The sequence below is a fragment of the Streptopelia decaocto genome (assembly GCF_964273445.1).
Source record: "Streptopelia decaocto genome assembly, chromosome: 6".
Lineage (NCBI taxonomy): Eukaryota > Metazoa > Chordata > Aves > Columbiformes > Columbidae > Streptopelia > Streptopelia decaocto.
This window is the reverse complement of record NC_138660.1, coordinates 9248998-9271124: the sequence shown is the minus strand read 5'-3', so window position 1 is coordinate 9271124 and position 22127 is coordinate 9248998. Positions and strand designations below refer to the sequence as shown.

Genomic DNA, 22127 nt, shown 5'->3' with positions numbered 1-22127 from the left:
ATTTGCAGCACAGCGTGTTCCTGTCTTCAGCCAGCTGTCTATTCTGAACGGAGACATCCGTTGTGTCCTGTGTGTTTTAAATTTTATCCCATAAAAATTAAATTTAGAAGTTGCCTACCAAAACCTAATCAAACCAGTCTTGACACTGGTTCTTTCAAAGACCGTTTTAAAAATGGGAAGATCAGGGTTGTCTGATGTACTGCCTCGCTGTGAGACTTGGATGTTGACCTGTATCTCATCTCGCCCTTTTTTTTTTTCTCCTAGCCATGAGCCTTTTAAGCAGTGAATTTTTATTGTGCCCAACTTCCACTTGTCACACAATAATATGGAAATTTCATTGACTGTATAGTATTCTTGTACTAATAGGGTCCTGCTCATAGCTACTGTCTCTTTGTGTTTTATGTGACTGAGGGGAAAATTTGTATTATTTTGTTGACAAAGAGCAAAAGCTTTTTGTGTTCTGGTCAGTAGGTGACATGATGGGGGATGGTGAGGGTGGTTGCCTCTGCTTATTGCTAAGAAATTGCCTCTGAACTCTTTCAGAAGGTAAAATTAATCATCTAAGGCTGTAAAAATGTGCTGAATTTAATAACATTCAACATGTGTTTTGGATATCATTGGTATTTGTTTTTCTAATTTTGGATGGGCTGGCTGAATTCATTAAAACTTACGTTGCTTTCTTCTGAGGTGGAGAAATAAGAGTAACAAGAGAAAAATATAATAATGTTTTTAGATTTCATTAAAAGCCTTGTGACTCGTGCCTTTAACTAGTGATCTGCTGTCTGTTTTTCTTTGTTGTATTGTGATGTCCTCAGTAGTTACGACTGTAACTATTTAACGGGGAAAAAGGTATCAACAGTATATCTCTAAAAAAAAAATCTTTTGATTTCTAGTACAAAGTCTGTAAGCCAGCAGATCAGAACTGCAGCAAAATAGATCTGACGAGTGCCTCTGTAAACACAAGGTCATATCTTCCAGCAAAACACAGGTGACATTTGCAGCTAGACTTGGTCATTTTTTATGCAAACCTCTTTTCAACTGCTGTTGGAAAAAGACACTTAGCAATAGTACACACCATGGTAGAAAATATAGGAACCGTGATTTAAAAAACATAACCCTGCAATTCCTTGGCCTCCCACATGCTGTGACTTCAGAGGGTTTATTTTTCATGTTCAGTTTGAGTAAAAATAAACGTGGGAAAGGAGAATTTTCCTGTAAATAGGAAGGGGAGTGATTCTGACAAAAGGTAGGCTGTTTGTTTTCATCCTGAAATACGTTACCCGGGAAATATGTTTTATATGGTTTACTCCAAAAACTAGGTTTTGTTATATATTGTTACATTTTGTTACTTATTTACTATCCCCTTTGCACATTTTTGTGCTAGTTTTATGGGTGACTGTGCTAATTTTTGCAGATATTGATATATATCCATTTGAAAAAGAATTGCAACAGTATAGAAAGGAAGCTTAAGATTTAGCAAGCTTTAAGGTTAAACTGGTTTGTAGACATGTCTGAAAGCAGGATGTTAAACTGATATTTAGGTCACAAATCATGTTTGAAAGGGAATTAAAATTTGAAGTGATATTTGATGAATGGGGTAGACTCAACTGTAATGTTAATTTTTACAGAGCAGGCTTTATCAAAACATGTTAAAAGGAAGAGCCAGACCTATCTATGAACTAAATTCTCTTCCTGAGAAATGTGTTGAGCAACAACTGTCAGAGCAATTGTCAGTATAATTTTGGCATACTTTTTGGAAAAGCCTTAAGATTTATCATGTAGGAGTGGTTTTGGGGGAAGAATTATTTTTTAAGTTTTTTTCTTATATAAACTGAAGGAAGATGGGAATTAAACTTGCAGTGCAGGAGCTGATTGGCCTACATAGCTGTTGCCTACTAGAACCAATCTGAATATTGAAAATGGTGATTTTCACTGTTCATATTGAATAATGGTTGGATGAGTAGCTCAGTACAGGAGCCCTTCATGTTTATGTAAAATATATAATAGTTTTATAAATGACTCTTCAAAGCAGCAGGTAAGCAGCGTTTCATTTTAAGATGATAATGCACACAGTAAGCAAGCACGAGAAGGAATGTATGATTCTTCTGTATTTGTCCTGTCAGGGACTTGACAAATGTAATTTTTGTATATGGTGAAACTGCTAGCTATGAAATTGGAACTGCTTTCTAATTTTAAGTGAAAGTTCATAACCTGTCACAGATTTGAATGCCTTGTTTAATCTTGAAAATCAAAGAAAAATATTTCTGCTATAAAATTACTTAAATAAATCCAGAGACTGTGCAGATAGGATACAATTGGATTTTTTTGTTGTTGATTGCTATGGCTATTCAGGATAAATGAAGGATTTGTGTGTTGAATGTTTCATTTACTGTACGGGCTTAGTAACTGCTGTTTCTGTGTGATTGATTATTGCAGAATTGTAACACTTTCTGTGTTCAAAGTGTTTTATATGTTTTGAGCAGCATTCTTAAAAGTGGCTATTGATTTTTGAGATCCCGGTTCTTATTTTATGAAATATGAAGCTGTATTTTTGCCTCCTGATGAGTGTCTCAAGTCACCCTTAAGCTTTGAAAATCTTGCCTACTCTCTGCTTGCATGTGTCTGAGAGAGATGATACTACAGATAAGGATAAATAATTGCTGGAGCCCCCAGAGGAAAGCTGGTAGTTCTGAAATTAAAACTGTGTAGTTGGAACTTCAAACACATCTTCATTCCCGCTTTTCTAGGGCAGTGGGCTGCTTTGGGAATCATGGCAAAAGACCAAATACTTTGGACTACAGATACTGTCAAGCCTCAACTTGTGGTAGACCTCTTGGAGTTTATCATAATGCATCTTTTTTAAAGGAAAAAATTTTAGAGAGCACTGAATGGCCTTGCAAAGTAGTTTGGGAGTCACTAGTAGTAGCCGTTTCTTTGAGATTGAGGCTTGCTGCTTAGAATCTGAATGTTAACCAAGTTGATTTCTTTATTAGGGTTGAAGACATTTAGTGTAAAATCTGTTTTCTGTCAGTAAGCATCTGAGCAAAAGTATTACTGGATCTGTTCATTATTGATAATTTTCATAATCCGTGTATCTGAGTATGAAAGGGAGCATTCTGAAACAAAGCAGCAAATGAGGAATGTATTATAGGCATTTGGTTAATTAAATACATTGAATGCAAGAAGGTAATAATTTTAATAGTCCTGTAGAAAAAATGCAAAGCTTGGAATTCTGTTGAAGACAATTAAAGAGCAGCTGTTATAAAGCATTAGGTTTGTTTTGTCATGTGAAGTCCAAAATGGATTGTGCTTTGTAAATACCGTGGTTTGGATTCTAGGGGAGGATAAGAAATCAGCTTCCTCAGTTGATGCAAAGTTGGGCTGTTCTAAAATTAAGCACTGTACCTACATCTCTCTTAAAATTCTTTGCTAGTAACGGAAAGTGCCTGCTCAGCTCACTTTTTCTGTCTGATTTTGTTGTTGTTACAAGACCAGTATATTGGGCATCAGCCACCTGAAAGGAGATACTGGCACAGGGACATATGTTACCAGTGGACAAGGCCAGTTTAGCTTCCTTCATTTGCAGATAAATGAAGAGAAGATAGATGTTGTGTGGGGGTTTTGTTTGTTTTTGGTTTGCTTCATGATTTCTCAGACGTTGTTTCCTAGAGTGTTTTTGTAAGTACTGTACTCTGGTTATAGGTCTTCTAGGAAGTTGCACCATGATTTTTTTATCAGATATAAGTGTATATATAGTAAGCAGGAAGAGGAAGTTGCATGAATAGTACATGACTTTTAATACTGTTTTATTTCTTTACTGCAGTGATATTTAAAAGAGGAGGAACTAATTGCATGACATTATGTAAAGCTCAGGGTGTTTCAGCTGATTCACTGTATTTCTTAGAGCAGTGTTTAAGATGGCTGTGAGAGGCTGTTTCTTCCTCTACGCTAACCTTTGATACGACAAATTCAGTTTGACTGCTGCTCAGTTATGTGACTGGAGGAATTATTGGCTGGCTGTTTTGAGTACAAATTTACACAGACTTCTGAAAATGTGCATGGAGTGTGAATAGATCATCTTACCTGACAAAGGGAAAAGTATTCCATGTATACTCAGAAAAAACCTGAAGCAAGAAAATCCATTTCCTCAAAACACCTTTAATCAAAATGTATCTTGGCAGCAGCATAATGGCAGGATTTTGGGCTATCTGCCAGGCAGTGTGGTGTTCTGTTTGTGTGGCCACGGTCGGGCAGTCGTCTCCCTAGGATAAAGGCTTCCTGAGACCAAGTTTTCCTCTGTTTATTAGTTCTATTAACTAGTACGTGGTGTCCAAAGCCCTTTGGAAGGAACGACTACTTTCCTTAGTGGTGTTCAGTGTGGTTTTTGAAAGGCAGAGGCTCAGTTTGAGACTTCTTTCTTTCAAACCACTCTCACTGAAAGCTGCTCAAATAGCGGAAGTTCTTTTAGCAAATAACATTTCCCCCCCCCCCCCTTTTTTTTTCCCTTTAGAAGCTGTGAATGATGAGTAAGATGCACTGGGAGATCAGGTTAAAGTAGACTAGCTTTATGCAAATCCTAAGCAAAAATTGCTTGTCAGATGATTTGTAATTATCGGTTCATGTTTTGCAAAGCTTGAAGCGGCAGCTGATTTGTTGTGTGCTGGTCTCAGGTCACTAATCCTGGCTGAAAGATCTGTGGATTTCTGCCGTCTCACTTGGTGCTCCAGAGTGCATGGGGAGGACGTCCGTGCGTCCCACCATAAGTTCAGCTTTTTTTGTAGTGGTATTGAAGAAACACGAGTCTGCAGTAGATAGCGTATATTGTACCAACAAGTTGACTGAGAAAGCATTTTTTCTTTGTTTAGGTGTTGGGAGGGCCGTCCCTTCCTTTGCACGGGTCTTTCGTGGTGCTGCTTCTCATTTGCTTACTCTGCCTGTTTTCTCCATTTGCCTAATTCATTGTTCGTGCTAATAATGCTTCCTCAGCAGCAATACAAAACTCTTCTTCCACACTGGACCCTTTTGTTGTACCACCAGGCTGTTGGCATGACTGTGCAATTGCTTTAGAGAACCGATACATTAAAAAAATAAAAAACAACTGAGAAAATGGTGGGGTTTCAGTTGGATCAGCTTTCCAGTCTGCTTTACTGTGTGGCTCTGTGGGCAGTTTTCCCAGCACAACAGTGGAGGTGGAGACAAAATGTAGGCAGGGGTTATTTGGAGGAGAGGTGGCTGTGGAAGGCTGTTTCTTTCATGAAAGTAATAACATAAAATCATAGCAAAAAAAAATCATCTCCGTTCGCTGGGATACATTTTCTATGCTCTTTTAAAGGAGCCTAATTATTACACAGAGGGTGTCTTTGTCTAACTTTCAGAATGCTAACAAAATCACTGCTGAAGAGGTTTACTAAAAATGACTTCGACTTTGGTTAGAGTCGTTACAAATTTATAAAAAAGGAAAACTATGAATACTTTTTTTCTGCAAAATGTTTTCTTTGTTCTGCTTTATAAATCAGCTTGACTCAAGCATGTATGTTGTATGTAAATGGCATTCATTTAGACTGTTTTCAAAAACAAACATGTCAAGTTTATCTGGGTGCAAAATTTCTGTCGGGGAGGTGTGGATCAAAGATTAAATGAGAGAGGTATTCCAGGTGTAGATAATGCCTGGTTATGTTGATAAATCAGCTAAATGGATGAACTTAGGCCAATAAATCTAGATTTAATTTGCAGCATGAAGGGAAAAAAATCACACAGATTTTTAAAATTTTATTATTATTTTTTTTAAGTCTCTGAATCTTATGGTTAAGCTTTATTTTATTTACAGTTGATTCATGTAATACACCTGATTAAGAAGCCTTAAATATCAGGTTTTGTAATAAACTCGGCTTTATTTGTCACATTTGAATAGAAATTCACTAGATAACTGCAGGAAAAGTAACTTTTGTTGAAAAATCTTGGTGACAACTGTATCTTTTTGCAAGAATCAAAATTTAATACAGGGATTCTCTGCTTGTGTGATTTAGCTGCAGAAATCCTTTCACAAGGACATGTTACCCTGGGTGTGCACCTGAGTTTGATAATGATATTAGGAAGAGAAAGAACTGTCTGAGAAGAGAAATTAGGAAACAGTGTGCTTTCTGCACCTCTCTGCTGGCTTGTATGTATATACACTATGCAAAATCCTTTTGCTTGGCAGAAATTTAGACTACAAATCAATTTTGTTTCAGGAGCAGGATCTGTGACCAGGCATGTAGTTACAGAAAAGTTAAAGACTTGAACTATTAAGTTCAACGTCTGTGCAGAATTTTAGTTGGAAGATATGTGTAATTAAAATTGCTCTGGAAGGTCTTGGTTGCAGTTGCAGTCTCACCAGCTAATTATATGATGACAGGTTTGTTGGGTAATTTCAAATGATCTTTCACAGTTACAGAAATGAAACTTAGGAAACCTGGGTTCAGTTCCCAGGTCTGACATTTCTATCCTGCTGTGACTACAGTCGGGTCACTGAGGTTGTCATGGATGTGTCCTCTCCCGAGAGGTGGTTGTCCCCAGCCTGCCTTGCTTGGGCGTTGCCATCTCCATAGATCTGGTGATTGTGCAGCTTCTGCCCTTTCTCTGTGATATATTTCAACAAAACAGAGCACAACTGCAGCTGTAAACTCCTGTGGCCTGAGATTCTGATTTGGAAAATAGATTCTTTGCTTTTAATCAGTTGAGTCTACCTCAGCGGAGGTGTCATCCTATAGAAGTCTTTGTGCGGTTAAGCTTGACTGGAATGGCCGTCTCCGCTCTTCATGATTAAAATGTCATTAAACTCATCAACTTTCAGGTGCTTGGATAGTGGCCTAAGAGGGGCATATAAATACTTGGGAAAAAATTCAATGATACTGTAGTCACTCTGAATTCTTTTTCATATATCTTTTAATAACTTTCAGCGAGTGGCATGGAGATTAGCATTTATCACCATTGCAAGACTGCCAGTCACTTTATTTGCTTTTTCTGTTCTTTCCCTGCTGTATGACTTTCCAAAGTGAGGATGTCTGGCATTTTGTGAGTGCCAGACATTTTCTGAGATAGAAAAGCGCTGTGTACATAGTCTTACTAGTTAAGCAGGTATTTTTCTTGCTTGCAGAAACACTTTTATTGTGGCATCTTTTGGATTGATATAGAAATAATGTGTCACTAATGTCACATATCCAGAATGCTTCAGCTACAAAAACTGTGCTCTTTTAAAATTTTGTACCTGTTAAATGCTGACACATTTTCTTCATCTTAACTTTCATGCTTTCATTTCCCAAGTTGTGAACAATTTCTTTTTGCTTTTGGCATCCTATATATTCTTTCCAGTCCTTTCCCCTGTCTAGTTTTTGTCTTTCTGCTCTACTCTTATCTGTAAATGAGCTTTCATGCTGGAGCATGTGACTGGACCAGCCTTCCAGTGCTTGTCATCTAAAGTTTATTCTCCTTCAAATCTCTTTGAAGTCTCTTTGCACAATCCCCTTTCCTTTCATTCTTCTGGCCCTCTTTCCTTCTGAAGCCGAATGTTGCTGTAGCAATGATGCCAAATACAAGAATTTGTATGTTTGAGAGGATTTTTTAATGTTCCTTTACTTTACAATGACACCATCCTGAATGGTTCTAAGGTTAGGAATGTCTGACACTCATGCTGAAATTCACCATTTCCCTGGCAATCATTGATTCCCTATCTAACAACGGTTCCGAATTTTATTTCACTAGTGTGTTGCGTGTCTTTTTCTTACCTATTCTAGTAATCCTCTTGGCCTCTTAACTGAAATATTATTGTTTTACTGTCTTGCTTGTTGTCTTTTGCCATTACCTGCTTCTCCAGGTTGGAACATTAGAGCTAGGAAGGGCTCTGGTGAGTCATGTAGCCCCAGGAAAGGCTCAATTAAAGACAGACTAGAATGACCTAGATATAAGCCCTTGTGTTACAGAGACATTGCAACCTTCCCACGTGACTTATTGTGATTTTTAATTATTCCTTTCCATAAGAAAGGAATTTTTGTTTGTTTTTCCAATATCCAAACTAAGTTTTCCTAGTTGCAGCTTAAGCCTGCTTCTGTTCTTTATCCATCAGAATACCCCTTTACCAGGTGGAACAGTCTTTTATATATTGAAATATGTGCTAGTTTCCCCTAGGCTAAATGACCCTAATTTGTTTGCCCTTTGCTCTTTAGATTGTTTAGCCTTGCATTATATGTTGTGTTTTCATCATCTTTGTGGCTCCCATTCCACTCCTCTGGATGCCATCCAGTAGGTTCACAGTGGTTGGGCTGTGGCTCCCACTCTTCTTCCAGCCTCCTTGGTACCTAAGGCCTTTTTTTAAATGGGGTGACATCACTGACACACATTCAGCCTCCGAACAGCTGTAGCCTTTTGATCTTTTTCTACAGAACTCCTATATAGGCTTTTATTCTCATTTTGTAGATGCAGTTAATTGTGTATAACTGCTGTATCTTTCAGTCTTCAGTGCATCTGGTTGGTCAAGATGATTTTGAATTTTTTCTTGTTGTTTAGTCTTCTTGCAGTCCTAAGGTGATGTCACCTGCAAATTTAACACCCATATTCCCCTTCCTCTCACAGAACAGTTGATTAAAATGCTGAACATTAGACCTGAAACAGGGCTTTGGTTCCAAGGGACCTCACTCAGATCTTCTGTTTTGGCAGGAAACTATTGATAAGTATTTCTGAGTATCCCTTTTTTTGTGATGAGTTTGCTTTCAGTGTTGCTACCAGTCGTGTGAATTTGCGGTAATGTCAAGAAATCTTAAAGGTCGAATTTTAGACTAGACAAAATGTTTGTTCTTGGAGGCAGAACATGTTTGGAAAAATACTGTTGTCTGGTCAGATGCATATGGTTTTGGTTTTAAGATGGTGAGAATCTTTTCAAAACCAATTATCACACCATTCTGGTATGGTTTGTTTGGTTGTTTTGATCTTTTACTTTTCTCACAATCTGTTTTATTAGGGTTATCATGAGCGTGACTGTGAGATTTTGTAATTTGTGTATGTTTTCGTCTCCATTTCGTTTAAGTTTAACAGGGCTCGAAGTTTGCATGATAGCAAGTATTCTCTATCCTTTTTGCCTTTTTGACACTTAGGACTTTTTCTTTCATTTTCCAGAATGAGTACACAACCTCGAATTTGAGATTCTGTCCCCGTCCTGCCTCCCGCCCCTGTAATTTTTGTAAATTCTGTGGACACATCAGGCTTTAATTTACAGATTAATTTTGTTTCCCATTCAAAAGCTTCTGTTCTAAAACCGATGCTTGATATGTGTGTATTATTTATCAGCACAAAGATAACAGTTTTGCAAAATTTCAGTTAATAAAATAGTCTTTCTTGATCATACTTTATTTTGTTTTTTAGGGTTTTGACCCACCGCATCAAAGCGATACAAGAACTATTTATATAGCAAATCGTTTTCCCCAGCATGGCCATTATGTTCCTCAGAAGTTTGCAGACAACAGAATCATATCATCCAAGGTAAGAAATCAGTTTGTCATGGGAAAACCACTTGATATGCTACTTAAGAAGTTGTGTAGCAAATCCGCATGTGTGTATTATGTCGAACTGCGCATATACAAAATTCAAAATGAAATGTGCTCTGAATTGTTTTGAGGAAAAAGCTAGGTTGCTTCCTGTGTTGTTTTTTTCCTGCTCTGAACCCTTCTTTCCTTAGAACCTAGGTACAGGACAATTACATGTGTTGGTCAGAAATAGGTTTTAAGCGAATGTTGTTTGTGTCTGGATGTGATGCTCAGAACAGTTTAAAAGGAAGGATGAAGCTGGTTGTGAGGATTTATAAAAGAGCCAAATTGTAAACTAGTACTCTGCAAAAAATAAATCAGCAATGGGCTGCAATTGCAGATCCCCTCCTGGTGTGACCTTGGATTGGAATCAGTAGAACTGCTGGTGGGGATGTGTCTTGTTGCTGTAGCGTAGGAGACAAAGTTACAGCTGCAAGAATTAATTTCTTCTCTGCTGGTCAGGATGCAGGCAGCCAAATGACTCCTGCTGCTCCCTTCCAGTTGGTGGGAGAACACTGAAAACTTTGACTGTCACGGCAATGCAGTTGCTACCTCCGCTTCCTTGCTAGTTGGAGTTAACAAAAAAGGATACAGCAGTTCTATGTGGGAGTTGGGCAAGGCCAGAAGGAGGTTTGCAAGAGAGGAGATGGAAAATGGATACATTTAGTTTAAGATAAATTAATGGGAGTAGAACTAAATTTCACTGAAAAAATGTTCAGTGTGTCATAACTGTTCTTTCTCTCCCTTTTTCTCTTCAGTATACAGTGTGGAATTTTGTTCCAAAAAACTTATTTGAGCAGTTCAGAAGAGTAGCCAACTTTTATTTTCTGATTATATTTTTGGTTCAGGTAAGTTGCATAATACTCATGAAATTCAATTTATGTTGTCAATTTTGCCACTGATTTTTGTTCTTTGGATTTAACTTCTTTACTTCCATATTCTTTCTATTAAAAAAACACATTTCCATCTTCTCTGAGAAAATAACATACCATTACAAAGAATTATGTCCGAATTTAAGTACTGTCCTTAGGTTTTACCTCCAGGAATGCTAATATATTTAATGTTTAGCTTCAAAGTCCATTGCACTGCCAGCACAGGTGCTCAGTTGTCCGCCCGAAAATACAATTTTAAGTCTGTTAAGTTAGTAATAAAATTCCAAAGATACTTTTTGATTTTTGTGGCCATTGGTGGTATTTGAATAAACAAGGAGTTTTATTCTGTGTGTTTTCAAGTGTTTCTTGGACGTTAGTGTGCAGAAATGCAGACATTCAGGTTCACTTGCATCAGATTGGGCAGTATGCTTGCTCTTGAGTTGAGCATGGATTATTGTATATTCTCATTGTAGGTGGAATCTTGCTTTTGTAAATCAACACACTATTGTCACACAGTTCTAAGATACTCAAATTTAGTGTGTTCAGATAAAATGAACACAAACATTTGCAGCTAGGATTGACAGTTTGTCAGTTTTGAGGACATGAGTTAATGTTGATACAGTATAGGTCAGAAATGTTACTGTGGTTTTTGTAGCAGAGTGTACTTCTTCTAATTAAGAACATCCACAAGCATATTAAAAGTGTGACAGTCTGTAAATTCTCTGTCATCTTTGCATCTCCCACTCTATAATTGTATTTGAATTTTGTTGAGCTATTGCAGGCTTAGTAGGTGAAGGATAAGTGAGGGAAAGGCTGTAAGGAGAGAGAATAACTTTTGAAAGACCAATTAGCATCTGAAACAGAGACAGAATTTTGGGGTGCATAATCTTTTCTTTCATTATAAAGTAGAATGCTTTGAACATGTACAGCCCATGTACAGCGACAGTGATTTGCCCATGTACAGTGGTTAACCAACATTTACAGTACATATCTGGAGAAGATGGAACCTCATTTGACAAAAAAAAAAGGAATAGTGAAGAGTTCGTAAGATTTGTCTGTGATTGTGCATTACGTCAATAGCACGGCCAGCTGGGCAGTTTTTAATCCATTGCCTCCTATAGCTCTTGCTCTTTTTCTTTCACATGTAGAAAAAATGAACTTTCTAATAAGCTGAGAATTCCTGTGTTTGGAGTTCTAAAGTCGTATAGTTCTAGCTTAGCCTAGCAGAATGCATTGCCCATCCCATCTTCCTAGTTAAAAATACTGACTCTGTCATTCCTGTTACGATGTTTCATTTTGTTTAACATATTGAAGCATGTGGAAGATAGGGGCATGCTGGTGATGGACCATAAATGTTAGTTTACAGCAAACACAGACGTTGTTGAGGTTTTTTTTAAGCTCTTTTTTTTCTTTTTAATGTAAATTTCCCTCTTTAGTTCAATTTTGAGTCAAATTCCTTTCAAATTGTTTGACTTTAGTAATATCTAGATGTGACGTCCATGAACAAATAGGATCTAAAGATGGAACTTCAGAGTGTAATCCTGTTCTTCTCTCAGATCATAACTCTAGTGGATGCCCTAATTTGTGTCCGAAATGTCTTGTCAATGTCTGTATTCATGGAAACCAAACAGGAGAAAAGCTGCAGTCATTTTTGTTCATTTGTTAGAATGGAATTCTGTTTTTATTCAAATCCCATTTGGGAGTTCATAAATATCTAATGTTTTTTGTTTTTATAAGGCAAAGGTGCCTTTAAGAGTTGATTGCCATGGTATCTTGTCTGTAGATGAATTTCATGTGACCAAGATGCAGCATCTGTCATTACCACCTTCTTCCACTGTGGATGACAGAGTTGGGGCAGGTTCTCATTGTGTGATTTGAACACGCAGCACAGTCCAGACCACATTGTTCACCTCATGTATGCATGCCAGAGACATGGGGACAGGCTGCATTTTGGTCACATGAGGCTCCACACCGGTTGTGTGAAGGATGCGTGACCAGTTATGTAGCAGGCAAAGGGCCATGGTATTCTGGTAAAAGAGCCAAAAGGAGCAGGCTGCTGGGACAACTCCAGCACAGAACTTGCTCCGTTTTCACATAGGAGCCTCTCTTGAGGAAGTCATAGTTAACTGGCCAGAAATCAGGTGCTTTGGGCATGAGTTTTCTTGGACAACATGCTACCAAACTGAAATTACAATGCGACAATTGAAGAACAGACCATATTGCAAGCTAGATCGGATTTTTGTCATATTCTGTAAATTGTGTTTCAGTAAAAAAAAAAAAAAACCTAGGTCATGCATGTGTTGTAAGGTGGCATCATCTGTTTTCCATATGAGTTTCTTGGCTCTTAACAGAGGAAACTTCATGTATGATTTTTTTTTTTCTTCTTTAATGATTCCCAAAGCAATGCCATAAATCTCAGGTAAAGTGGATCAAATCAGTGTTCATGGGTTTGAATAGTTCTTGTGTATATTTTCGTTACCGCACTTGACCATGTTGTTTGTGCCCTGCAGCAGAGGAGAACCACTATCATTCCCTCCACATAGAGAATTTTCGTGTATACACTGCACTTACGGCATGCCAGCAATGACAGCACAAACTGTACAAACTGCATGTTAACTTGGGGCAACCAGAAAGGAGCGGTATAAAGAAAGATTGTTCTCTAATATCTGAACAGCTGGAAATTTCTATTTTTAACTTTAACTTCTGAAGTGGATGTTATACTCTACATTGCTGTTAAACAGTTGACTCTATAGAGTATTGAAACAGCTTCCTGAAATGTAGATTTCCTTCCTTCGTAATTTACTTTGGAATTAATCTTTGTAGGATAAAAACATATCTTCCTTTTAGTAAGGACTCTTAAAATTGTCACATGTATTATGAATGTGATTAAGTCTGTTCTGTGCCCTAGAACCTTTGTTTGCATTGTTATTGACATGTATTATTTAGGTGTCAGAAGTTGAGTTTTGCTCCAGAGCTACTGCAGATAGTGTAGTAAAAATACTGACAGGTTAAAATGAGGAGTTCATTTGTTTGTTTGGAAAGTACAATTGTAGAAATAAAATTTGGGCTAATTTTTGTATTTTCTTCTCTTTTAGCTCATGATAGATACCCCTACCAGTCCTATTACTAGTGGATTGCCATTATTCTTTGTCATAACTGTGACAGCCATAAAACAGGTAAAGGGGAAAAATCTTGTAGCATGAAATCTTTCCAAGGTAAAGTTACTTAACAAACTCTGGCTAAGATAATGTTTAGATACTAAAAGTAAATTAAAAAGGTGTCACTTTTAGAAAGGATTTTGTATTTAATGTTTCCTGTTAGACACTTGAACTTGAGCATTTTGGTTAGTTGTCAAGTGCTCAGTGACTCACCGCGGTCCCCTTAAATGGCCAGTGAATGACTGTCAGACAGCATTTTTGTCTAAATGTTACATGTCACTTGTTATAAGACATTTTCTGAAAGCTCCTCACTTATTCCTTTGGCACACCTCGCTGCATATTAAAACCAATCCTCCTGCATGACACACTGAGAAAGGAGCTTGGGTGCAATCCATGTTTGTCAGTAGTTAAAAGGCAAATTTTGCCCCAAGGATTGTGTTTCATGGTGTAAAATATATATTGTAATAACAGTAAACCTGTAGCAAGTGAAAGGTCCCGTTTAGAAAGCTTCTGGTTTTCTTTTAATTTTCTTTGGTTGCATAAAACATTTTTGAGTGATTTATAGTACTTGAAATAAGAGAGATCTTCTAAGTATGAGTTTAATAGAAATCTTGTTCAAACACCATACTGTATCCTACTAAGACCTAAAGCCCCTGGAAGGAGAATGTTTAAAATCAAAAAATCAAAAAATCTTATGTTTTCTTTAAACCTTTAAAGCGAGAGGAGAAACAAGCACATAAATAAAGAGGTGATGTGAATAGAAACTATAATCTGTTCTGCAGGGAGGTAATTTTTGGGAACTATCCCCTTCAAAGGGTTTGACAGTGCTGTCTCGGAAAGAGATGCAGTCATAGCAACTGAAAAGGAAGCAGGAGACTTGTGGAGCTACAACTGGAATTTCAATTTGCCTTCAGAGCCAGTAAGACCCAAAGCCACTGTGAAACAGGGCAAAAGTAAAAACAGCTCTAGCTTTCAAGCGGATAGTATGGTGTTGGAGGCAGAGAAGATCTTAATGCTGGAGCAGTATTTGAACTAAAATTTCATCTTGTTACTATGCAATTTGTACCTTAACCCTATTAAATTGCAGTTGTTATCATCACCCCCAAAAATCCCATGTTCAAGAGCTATAAGTCATAAGCAGGCAATGGAAAATATCTCTTAAAGCTGTGCAACTTAGTTATAAATATTAGATTTTTTTTTTTTTTTTCCCAGAAAGAAGCTGGACTTGTATAAGTGTAAAATAGTGCAGAATAATCTATCACCACCTTGTTTCCAGATGCCCAATCTCATATTGGGAAATTTAAGTATCTTACCATCAATTGCAAAGGATAGAAATTCTGGCATTCCTTCTGGAAGTTTCAAATAATTCATGACTTGCCAAGCATCAAGAGTTTTTCTGCTTGTCTCAGTATCTCTGCAAGGACTATTTGAACCACCTGAACTGATCTAATGGACTCTCAGTTTATCCTACCTGCCGCAAAGCAGGCAAACAGCATTCACAAGCTGTTATCTTGGAAGGACAATTCAGTGTTCTATTTCCAACAGGCTGCCCTTGGGCAGGGAAGAAAGATAAATCATCTGCTGGAATGCAGAGGGGAAAATACCCAGGATGGTCTCAAAACCAGCTCCCATTTTCTCTCAAATCAGAAGTGGAATAGAAAGCAGATTTTAGGGGAAGAAACCCCTTTTGAAAGCTGTGGGGCACTGGTTCTGTATGAAGTTGCCCCAAGTTAAATGTTGAACCTACAATTGAGTAGTCTCTGGAAAGGTGAAGGGGGAAAAATGGAAGCATTAAGCATGTGCAGGTTTGAGAAGCTTAGCAGTGGGTGGAAAAAAAGTCAGTTAATGTGGCACCTCTAGTAAACCTCAAAACTCAGCCTTGTTTTATTCTCAGCCAAGAAGACAGAACTTTTTCTTCTTAGAAGTGTAATTGCACCTAGGTCAGAAGAAGGACATGCAGGACTGCAAAATGATGCAACTCATGCTGTGTCATTTGGTCTGTCTAGTTAGCCAGAGCGCTTTCCCCCTTATGCCTGTGAAAATGCATATACAGTCCTCAGAGGAGTCCAAAATTAGAATATAAAATATAAAGAAAACAAAACCTAAAGTTAGAAAAATACAAAATACACAAAATAACAGTATTCCGTAAGAAACTTTGTGGAATTTAGTCCATTTCAGTAAGGTCATAGGTATTTAGCAAACAAGCTGATTGGACACAGATGTTGACATGACTGTCAGGTATATTATAAAGAACTGCTTTGCAGGTTTTGATTAAATATAGACCTAAACTGAGAATGGAAAATCTGGTAATATCGTATGCAGGCTTGTTTCAATGCTGTCCTTTTCACAAGTACATTGATGAAGTTATTTAAGTAGAACTTAAAATCTTTCAATTAAGTTCTTAATCTTTAGTTTCTGTTCATGCAATTAAGCAACATTTCCTGTATTCCTATTGCATTCTTTTAACAGCATTTTTGCAATATTTGCAAGTGAGGATAAGGAACTCTCTCAAAAACGCTGCAGTAGGTAAATTTTGGGGGAATTTAAACTGACCACAGTAATTTGGCTCTTAAAAATTCCCTGGTGTGAGGTGCTGCCCTTGTGTTGTAGGCGATAGGTGTCAGATGGAGAAAGTGCTGAAATCTGTACTTTCTGAAGAAAATAAATTTCAGTTCTTTGCCAAATGCCCATATTGCTCAGCCGTTCATGTTTATGAGACAAATGCCCCAAGGTTACTGGATGATAGTTAAATCCTGTTTTCTTCTGTCAGTCACCTTTAACAAGGAGCTGTAGGTATTGACACTTGCTTTTTCATGTGGATTAGGAAGGACCTTAAAGAGCCTTACTTAGGGATTTTAGGATTCCGATTTCCCACTTTCTCTCTGTGTGGCTGCTATTACTACATAATTATTACGCACTTGGCAGGTAAAGCTTCCTTCTGCTTTTATTTTTGTTTTGTCTTGTTTTTTAAACCTAGGCAGTGCAGTTGTGCTGTCCTTACTCATTTGTGCTACTAACAGTGGAGGTGCATGAAGGCAGACCTGCAAAACTATACTTTTAGCATGCTAAATACATCATATAACTTTCCTTCAAACTCCGGTCAACCGTAGAATTCTCCAAACTGCCTCTGCATTAGTGCTCTTTGTATTATGCCATCCGTATATAATGTTTGTGGCATTCTGGGATGAGTTGGGATTTTGCCTGCTGCTTCAGAGGGCCACCTCCTTCTGTCTGCAAACTTCCAAGGAAGGGGTTTTAACTCTTTCTCGTTTTTTATACCGACAGAAAAGCATTTTTGGAAATGTCTCTGTTACTGCAAATCAGTTGTAAGAGTCTTGCCAGGATGCAAGAGGGAGTTGAACTTTCTGCATTGGCTGATCCAGTTCTTGTGTTTGCTCGTGGGGCTTCACGAACAGTGCCTAGACTTGGAAGCCAGAGATTGTGCTATTCACAATCATGCTATTAAATTAAATAAGCAGTCTAGTAATAGTTCAGCAAAATAGGAGGAGAACAATATACCTGAATTTACTCTCATGAATGTTTGCACATGTGTGTGCATGGGATAAAGGGTACTTAAAGAGGTGCCCAATATCAGATAAACCAACACTGCTTGATTTATCCATTAAAAATTCAGTTGCTGTGAACTGTTGTATTAGGACTCAAAACCAACTAAAATTGTCAGTCATATTCTCTTGCTATACAGAGCTGATGTGTGAACAGCATGTCATAAAAAATTAAGCAATCGTAAGATTTCATGCATAGGCTATGGCAGTGACTATAAGAAGTGCTATATGGTAAAACATGAGGAAGTAATTTCAGTCTGTTACTTCTCTTAAACAAAAACAAACAAAAACAAACAAAACCAACAACAAAAACCCCAGAATCCAGAGGAGAGACTGCCAGTGGCTTCCCAGTAGCTTTGTGGTATATTAATCCATGTAGATTAAAGATTAAATGAGTGCTTGTTCATATCATCTGCAGAAAATGTCACTGCCTGTTTTGGCAGAACACAGAACTGCTAGGTTTCTTCACCACTTTTGCTACTTTATTTGCTCTTAGTTGTGTAAAGTGAGTTAAAAAGAAGACATTTCCCAGGTTCTTAAGTAGCAGCTGTGGTAGAAACTCAAGAAGTTAGTAACTGTATTCAGAGTATGCAACAAGTAATTTGAAGCACATTTGCTTAGAAGATATTTGTTATACTTTATAGTTCACTTGCTTAAAAAGTGCATTTGTATGTGTTTTCCACAGGGTTATGAAGACTGGCTACGACATAAAGCAGACAATGAAGTAAATGGTGCTCCAGTTTATGTTGTTCGAAGTGGTGGCCTTGTAAAAACTAGATCTAAAAACATTCGGGTATGTGCCTAAGGACTAATTGCAAATTGTGTTTCTATTGCATAGCTAAAGCTGTTGTTTCACTTCTAATCATTGTGGCCTGTTTCATCATGATTCAGTAGCAATGTTAAAATGAACTTTCTTTTAAAACTCTATTTGTACACTTCTCCTTTGTGTTCAATCCGTTAGGTGGGGGACATTGTCAGAGTAGCCAAAGATGAGACTTTTCCAGTTGATCTGGTGCTTCTGTCATCTGATCGAGCCGACGGTTCATGCCATGTTACTACTGCAAGTTTGGATGGAGAGACCAATCTTAAGGTCTGGGTTACTGCTGTGAAATAGAACGTAGTTAATTTGTGATCCCATTTGTGTTTCAGCCTGTTGGAATAACCCCTGTGCCTGGTAGTCCTGCGTCATTAACTTAATGGACATTGTTTTACAGACGCATGTTGCAGTCCCAGAAACAGCAGTGTTACAGTCTGTTGCCAACCTGGACAAACTTGTAGCTGTTATAGAATGTCAGCAGCCAGAAGCAGATCTGTACAGGTATCACTTTATTAGTAAACATTTTGAAATTAAATTAAAATGAAGTGGTTAGTATTTTGAATGTTATGGGTCTTGCTTGGATTAAAATAGCTTCAGACATCTGCTTAAATTTTAGGTTTTAATAATTAGCATAAGTGTTTATACTTATGTACTTAATGCAAGTTGCAAGTGACAAGTTAAATTTGAGTATTTCAGTAGCAAATTGGAAATTATAGGATAATATTTACCTCTTGTATTTTAATCATGACACGTACATTTTTGTTTTACTCGGTAAACTTGTTTCTAGATTTTAAAAAATAAATGGCCTGTGAGTCTGAGCAGGTTGGAGAAAGAGTCGTAGAAGGTTCTGCCAGGAGATTTCAGTACTATATAGTAGATGTTTTTAAATGGAGTTAACTCAAATGTAGCAAATTATTGTAAGCTTATGTTAATTCTGACTATTTAAGTCTTTTACATTTTTGAGTCTTGATGTAGCTATTTTTAACACATGGCCATCTTTCATAGATTTGTTGGAAGAATAACTATAAGTCAACAAACTGAAGAAATCGTACGGTAAGTAAAATTTTATAAGATTAATGTTTAGAATTGATTAAGGTGGCTAAAATAAAGACCATCACAAAACAGAGTTACTGCTGCATACACAAAAGGGAGGGGTATTTTTACTGAGAGTACTAATTGTAACTGCATCCTTCAAATGGAGAAGACAAAAAATCAGTGAAAGTAAGTTCATTACTGCCCAGGTTTTCAGATTTAATAGGACAGTTCTGGAAAGCTTGGCTGTTCTGAAGGGGGTAGTTTTTAGGCACTGGTAATTGGCTGGTAACTTTATTGCTATTTGGTTTTTAATATGTTTCTTGATCTGGTTAACGGTCTGTTTTAATAAAGCCTCTGCTACAAATTTGTAGCTTTTAGTATATATTTCAATCTACTGTACTACCTGGACTGTAAAGATAAGTGCTTCCAAACTAACAATAGCACTGCTGTTGCACTGTGAGCTCGACAGGTTTTTTACCTGCTGGCTTCTCAAGTACCTTGCAGGTCTCTCTGAACCAGCCACTTGGTATAGAAATCACTAATTATGGGATATTGGCCAGTGGTGGCAGAGTCTGGCAGTGACCAAGGAAGATATGAAAGGGAATGGAGAGATGTGTGGGTGAGGTGTGGTAAAGGAGTAGGAGGATTGAAGATGGACATAAATGGAGATAGGGTTGAAGTTGTTGTGGTGCTAATTCACAGGAGATATAGGACAACTTTGCATAGGAAACTGAATTTCACTAGTCCTACAGAATACAGAACAATTTTTAAATGCTGCTATGTCTGTTTCTTTTTAGACCTCTCGGGCCTGAAAGTCTCCTACTTCGTGGAGCAAGATTAAAAAACACTAAAGAAATATTTGGTTTGTAGACATCTACATATTTAAAGAGTATTTTTTTCTTAAAACATGTTGATGAACTGTGGTTTAATTCTACCTGCACTGAAGAAATTGTGATAATCTTGCTGACTGTTACCTGAGGGGAAATGATTATAGATTAAAGTAATGATGCTATGCTGAATAATCTCTAAGGATATAAAGTTCCAGCTCTGCTCTGTGAAAATATTTGAAGTGGTTTGATAAAGGAATAACTCAACTTCAATGACTGTTGTTGCTGTTACCAATTGTTCAATACTTTCTCCTGAGATTTACTATTCTGATTTGCATAAAATACATATTGAAGAGCAGTACAGTCATACTAATGAACAGCATTTTAGTAAGTGTTAAAATTACTTCAGTAGGACTATTTTACTATAGCAGAATATTGTAAATACTTACAAAATACCATCTCACCATTGTACTGAAGTAAACACAGAAGTAGTATCACCTCTTGATTTTATTGTGTCTCTAAAACCTAAAAATTCTGCATATTGCTTGTGTGCAGAAAATAAAGTATAACTCTTTTTTCCCCTCCCCCCCCTTCCTTCCCAGGTGTTGCAGTGTATACAGGTATGGAGACAAAGATGGCATTAAATTACAAGAGTAAATCTCAGAAACGGTCAGCAGTAGAAAAGTATGTTTATTTTCTAATATCCTTATCTTACTTGTAGAGTTTTAACATAGTCTTTCCTCAGTAACTTTAAAACCCTGATGATCTCATCGTTGGGTTGTAGGCAAGGGAAGACAGTGTAATTGCTTTGCCTTCAGTCGGAAGCTATAAAGATAAAATCCATTTCTTGATATTTCATCCTTTATTGATTCTTCCAGTGGCGTACAAAATTGAAATAGCCAAGCTTAAAAAGGACTACAGCAGAAAAAGTTAGTTTGGGAGGTTTGTTTTTGAGATATGGAGATTACTTAATGACAGGTGAAATCCTGCTTGAACTGAACGCTCAGAGATCGTTTTCACAACAGTCCCAGCCTCTGCTGCTCTCTGCATCTTTTACTGTAAAACTGCATCGCACCTTTGAAGAAGATTGATTGAAATGAGGTCTTAGTCACTTACAAATCTTTGTCCCAAGCCATAGTATTTGATATAATGGAAAACAGCTTTGTTTCACATAGTCTAAAGGATGTAGCCTATCCAGATATGTTTTGCAATGAATCTTGCTTCTCGTACAAGTCGCAGGCTCAGTTTTAAAAATCCTTACTTGTAGTTACGAGATAGGTGTTGCTATATTATATTATAGATTTATATGTTGAACCTCATGAATTATGTTAAAAGGAAGAGGAGTTCTGATGTCTTGCCTGTATTCCAGTTACCAAAAATCTGAGATAGCCTCCTGGCTTTCTTTTGCAAACATGGGATTGATTATTCTTCTATAGCCAGATACAAACAGAATTGTACAGTGCACAGGAGGAAGTCAGTCATCACAGCAAGGGATGGAAAAAGATTATCTGACTAGCGTTGCAGAATATAGAGGCGAGTTTGACTATATCCTGGTGTAGCATGGCCTGGTTTAATTAATCAGATGCACACGATAGTGCTCTTCTAATTGAAGAAGAAGGTGCAGCCTTGGATTTCCACTGTCATTATTTGGACTGCCTTCACAGTCTTGCTAAATATTCAAGGAAGAAGAGAAGAATAAGTCAGGCCCCAAAATCTTGGACAACAGGTGTGGCATAAGTCAGATGTTGGGGTATTCTTGCACCTTAATGTAGTCGTCATATTGCAGAGTATATCTTAGATGTAGGATTTCTTTTCATTCCTGTTGCTTACTTGTCACATAGAAACTTTATATCCATATCAAACACAGGATACATGTTAAGTTTTCGATCAATTCATGTAACCACAGTGTGCCAACAGATCAAGTAGAATAAACTGAAGTTGCATTTCTTTTTTGCCTTGTTGTAGGTCCATGAATTCATTTTTGATTATTTATCTAATAATCCTCCTCTTTGAAGCCATTCTGAGCACTATTTTAAAGTATGCATGGCAAGCTGAAGAAAAATGGGATGAGCCTTGGTATAATGGGAAAACAGAACATGAAAGAAACAGCAGTAAGGTAATGTAGCTCTACCCAATTGCATATCTGAGAAACCCTCACCACTATGTACTAAATGTGATATTTATTATGTCTCTGTTCTTGGATATAGGTGTAACTACCACGTGATCCACTTGCAAGTCAGTGTGCTGCTATGTAGCCTCACCCTGTGTAGAAATATCCCTGTTACTAGTTGGACTTTTTCT

The 22127-nt window shown here is 37.3% G+C and overlaps 1 protein-coding gene across 4 annotated transcripts in view; it reads left to right on the top strand.

Annotated features, from left to right (window-relative positions):
• ATP11B (ATPase phospholipid transporting 11B (putative)) overlaps positions 1 to 22127 on the top strand; it is a 63510-nt gene that overhangs the window by 5142 nt on the left and 36241 nt on the right. For all 4 annotated transcript variants that reach the window (XR_014184473.1, XM_082056879.1, XM_082056880.1 and 1 more), the window contains exons 2-11: positions 9394 to 9510; positions 10313 to 10402; positions 13522 to 13602; positions 17833 to 17940; positions 18109 to 18237; positions 18362 to 18465; positions 18970 to 19017; positions 19797 to 19861; positions 20429 to 20510; positions 21792 to 21942. Coding sequence is in view for 3 of the 4 variants with exons in the window: in XM_082056879.1 (XP_081913005.1) it covers positions 9394 to 9510; positions 10313 to 10402; positions 13522 to 13602; positions 17833 to 17940; positions 18109 to 18237; positions 18362 to 18465; positions 18970 to 19017; positions 19797 to 19861; positions 20429 to 20510; positions 21792 to 21942 (975 nt within the window). In the remaining variant the exon portion in view is untranslated. The remainder of the gene's footprint in view (positions 1 to 9393; positions 9511 to 10312; positions 10403 to 13521; positions 13603 to 17832; positions 17941 to 18108; positions 18238 to 18361; positions 18466 to 18969; positions 19018 to 19796; positions 19862 to 20428; positions 20511 to 21791; positions 21943 to 22127) is intronic.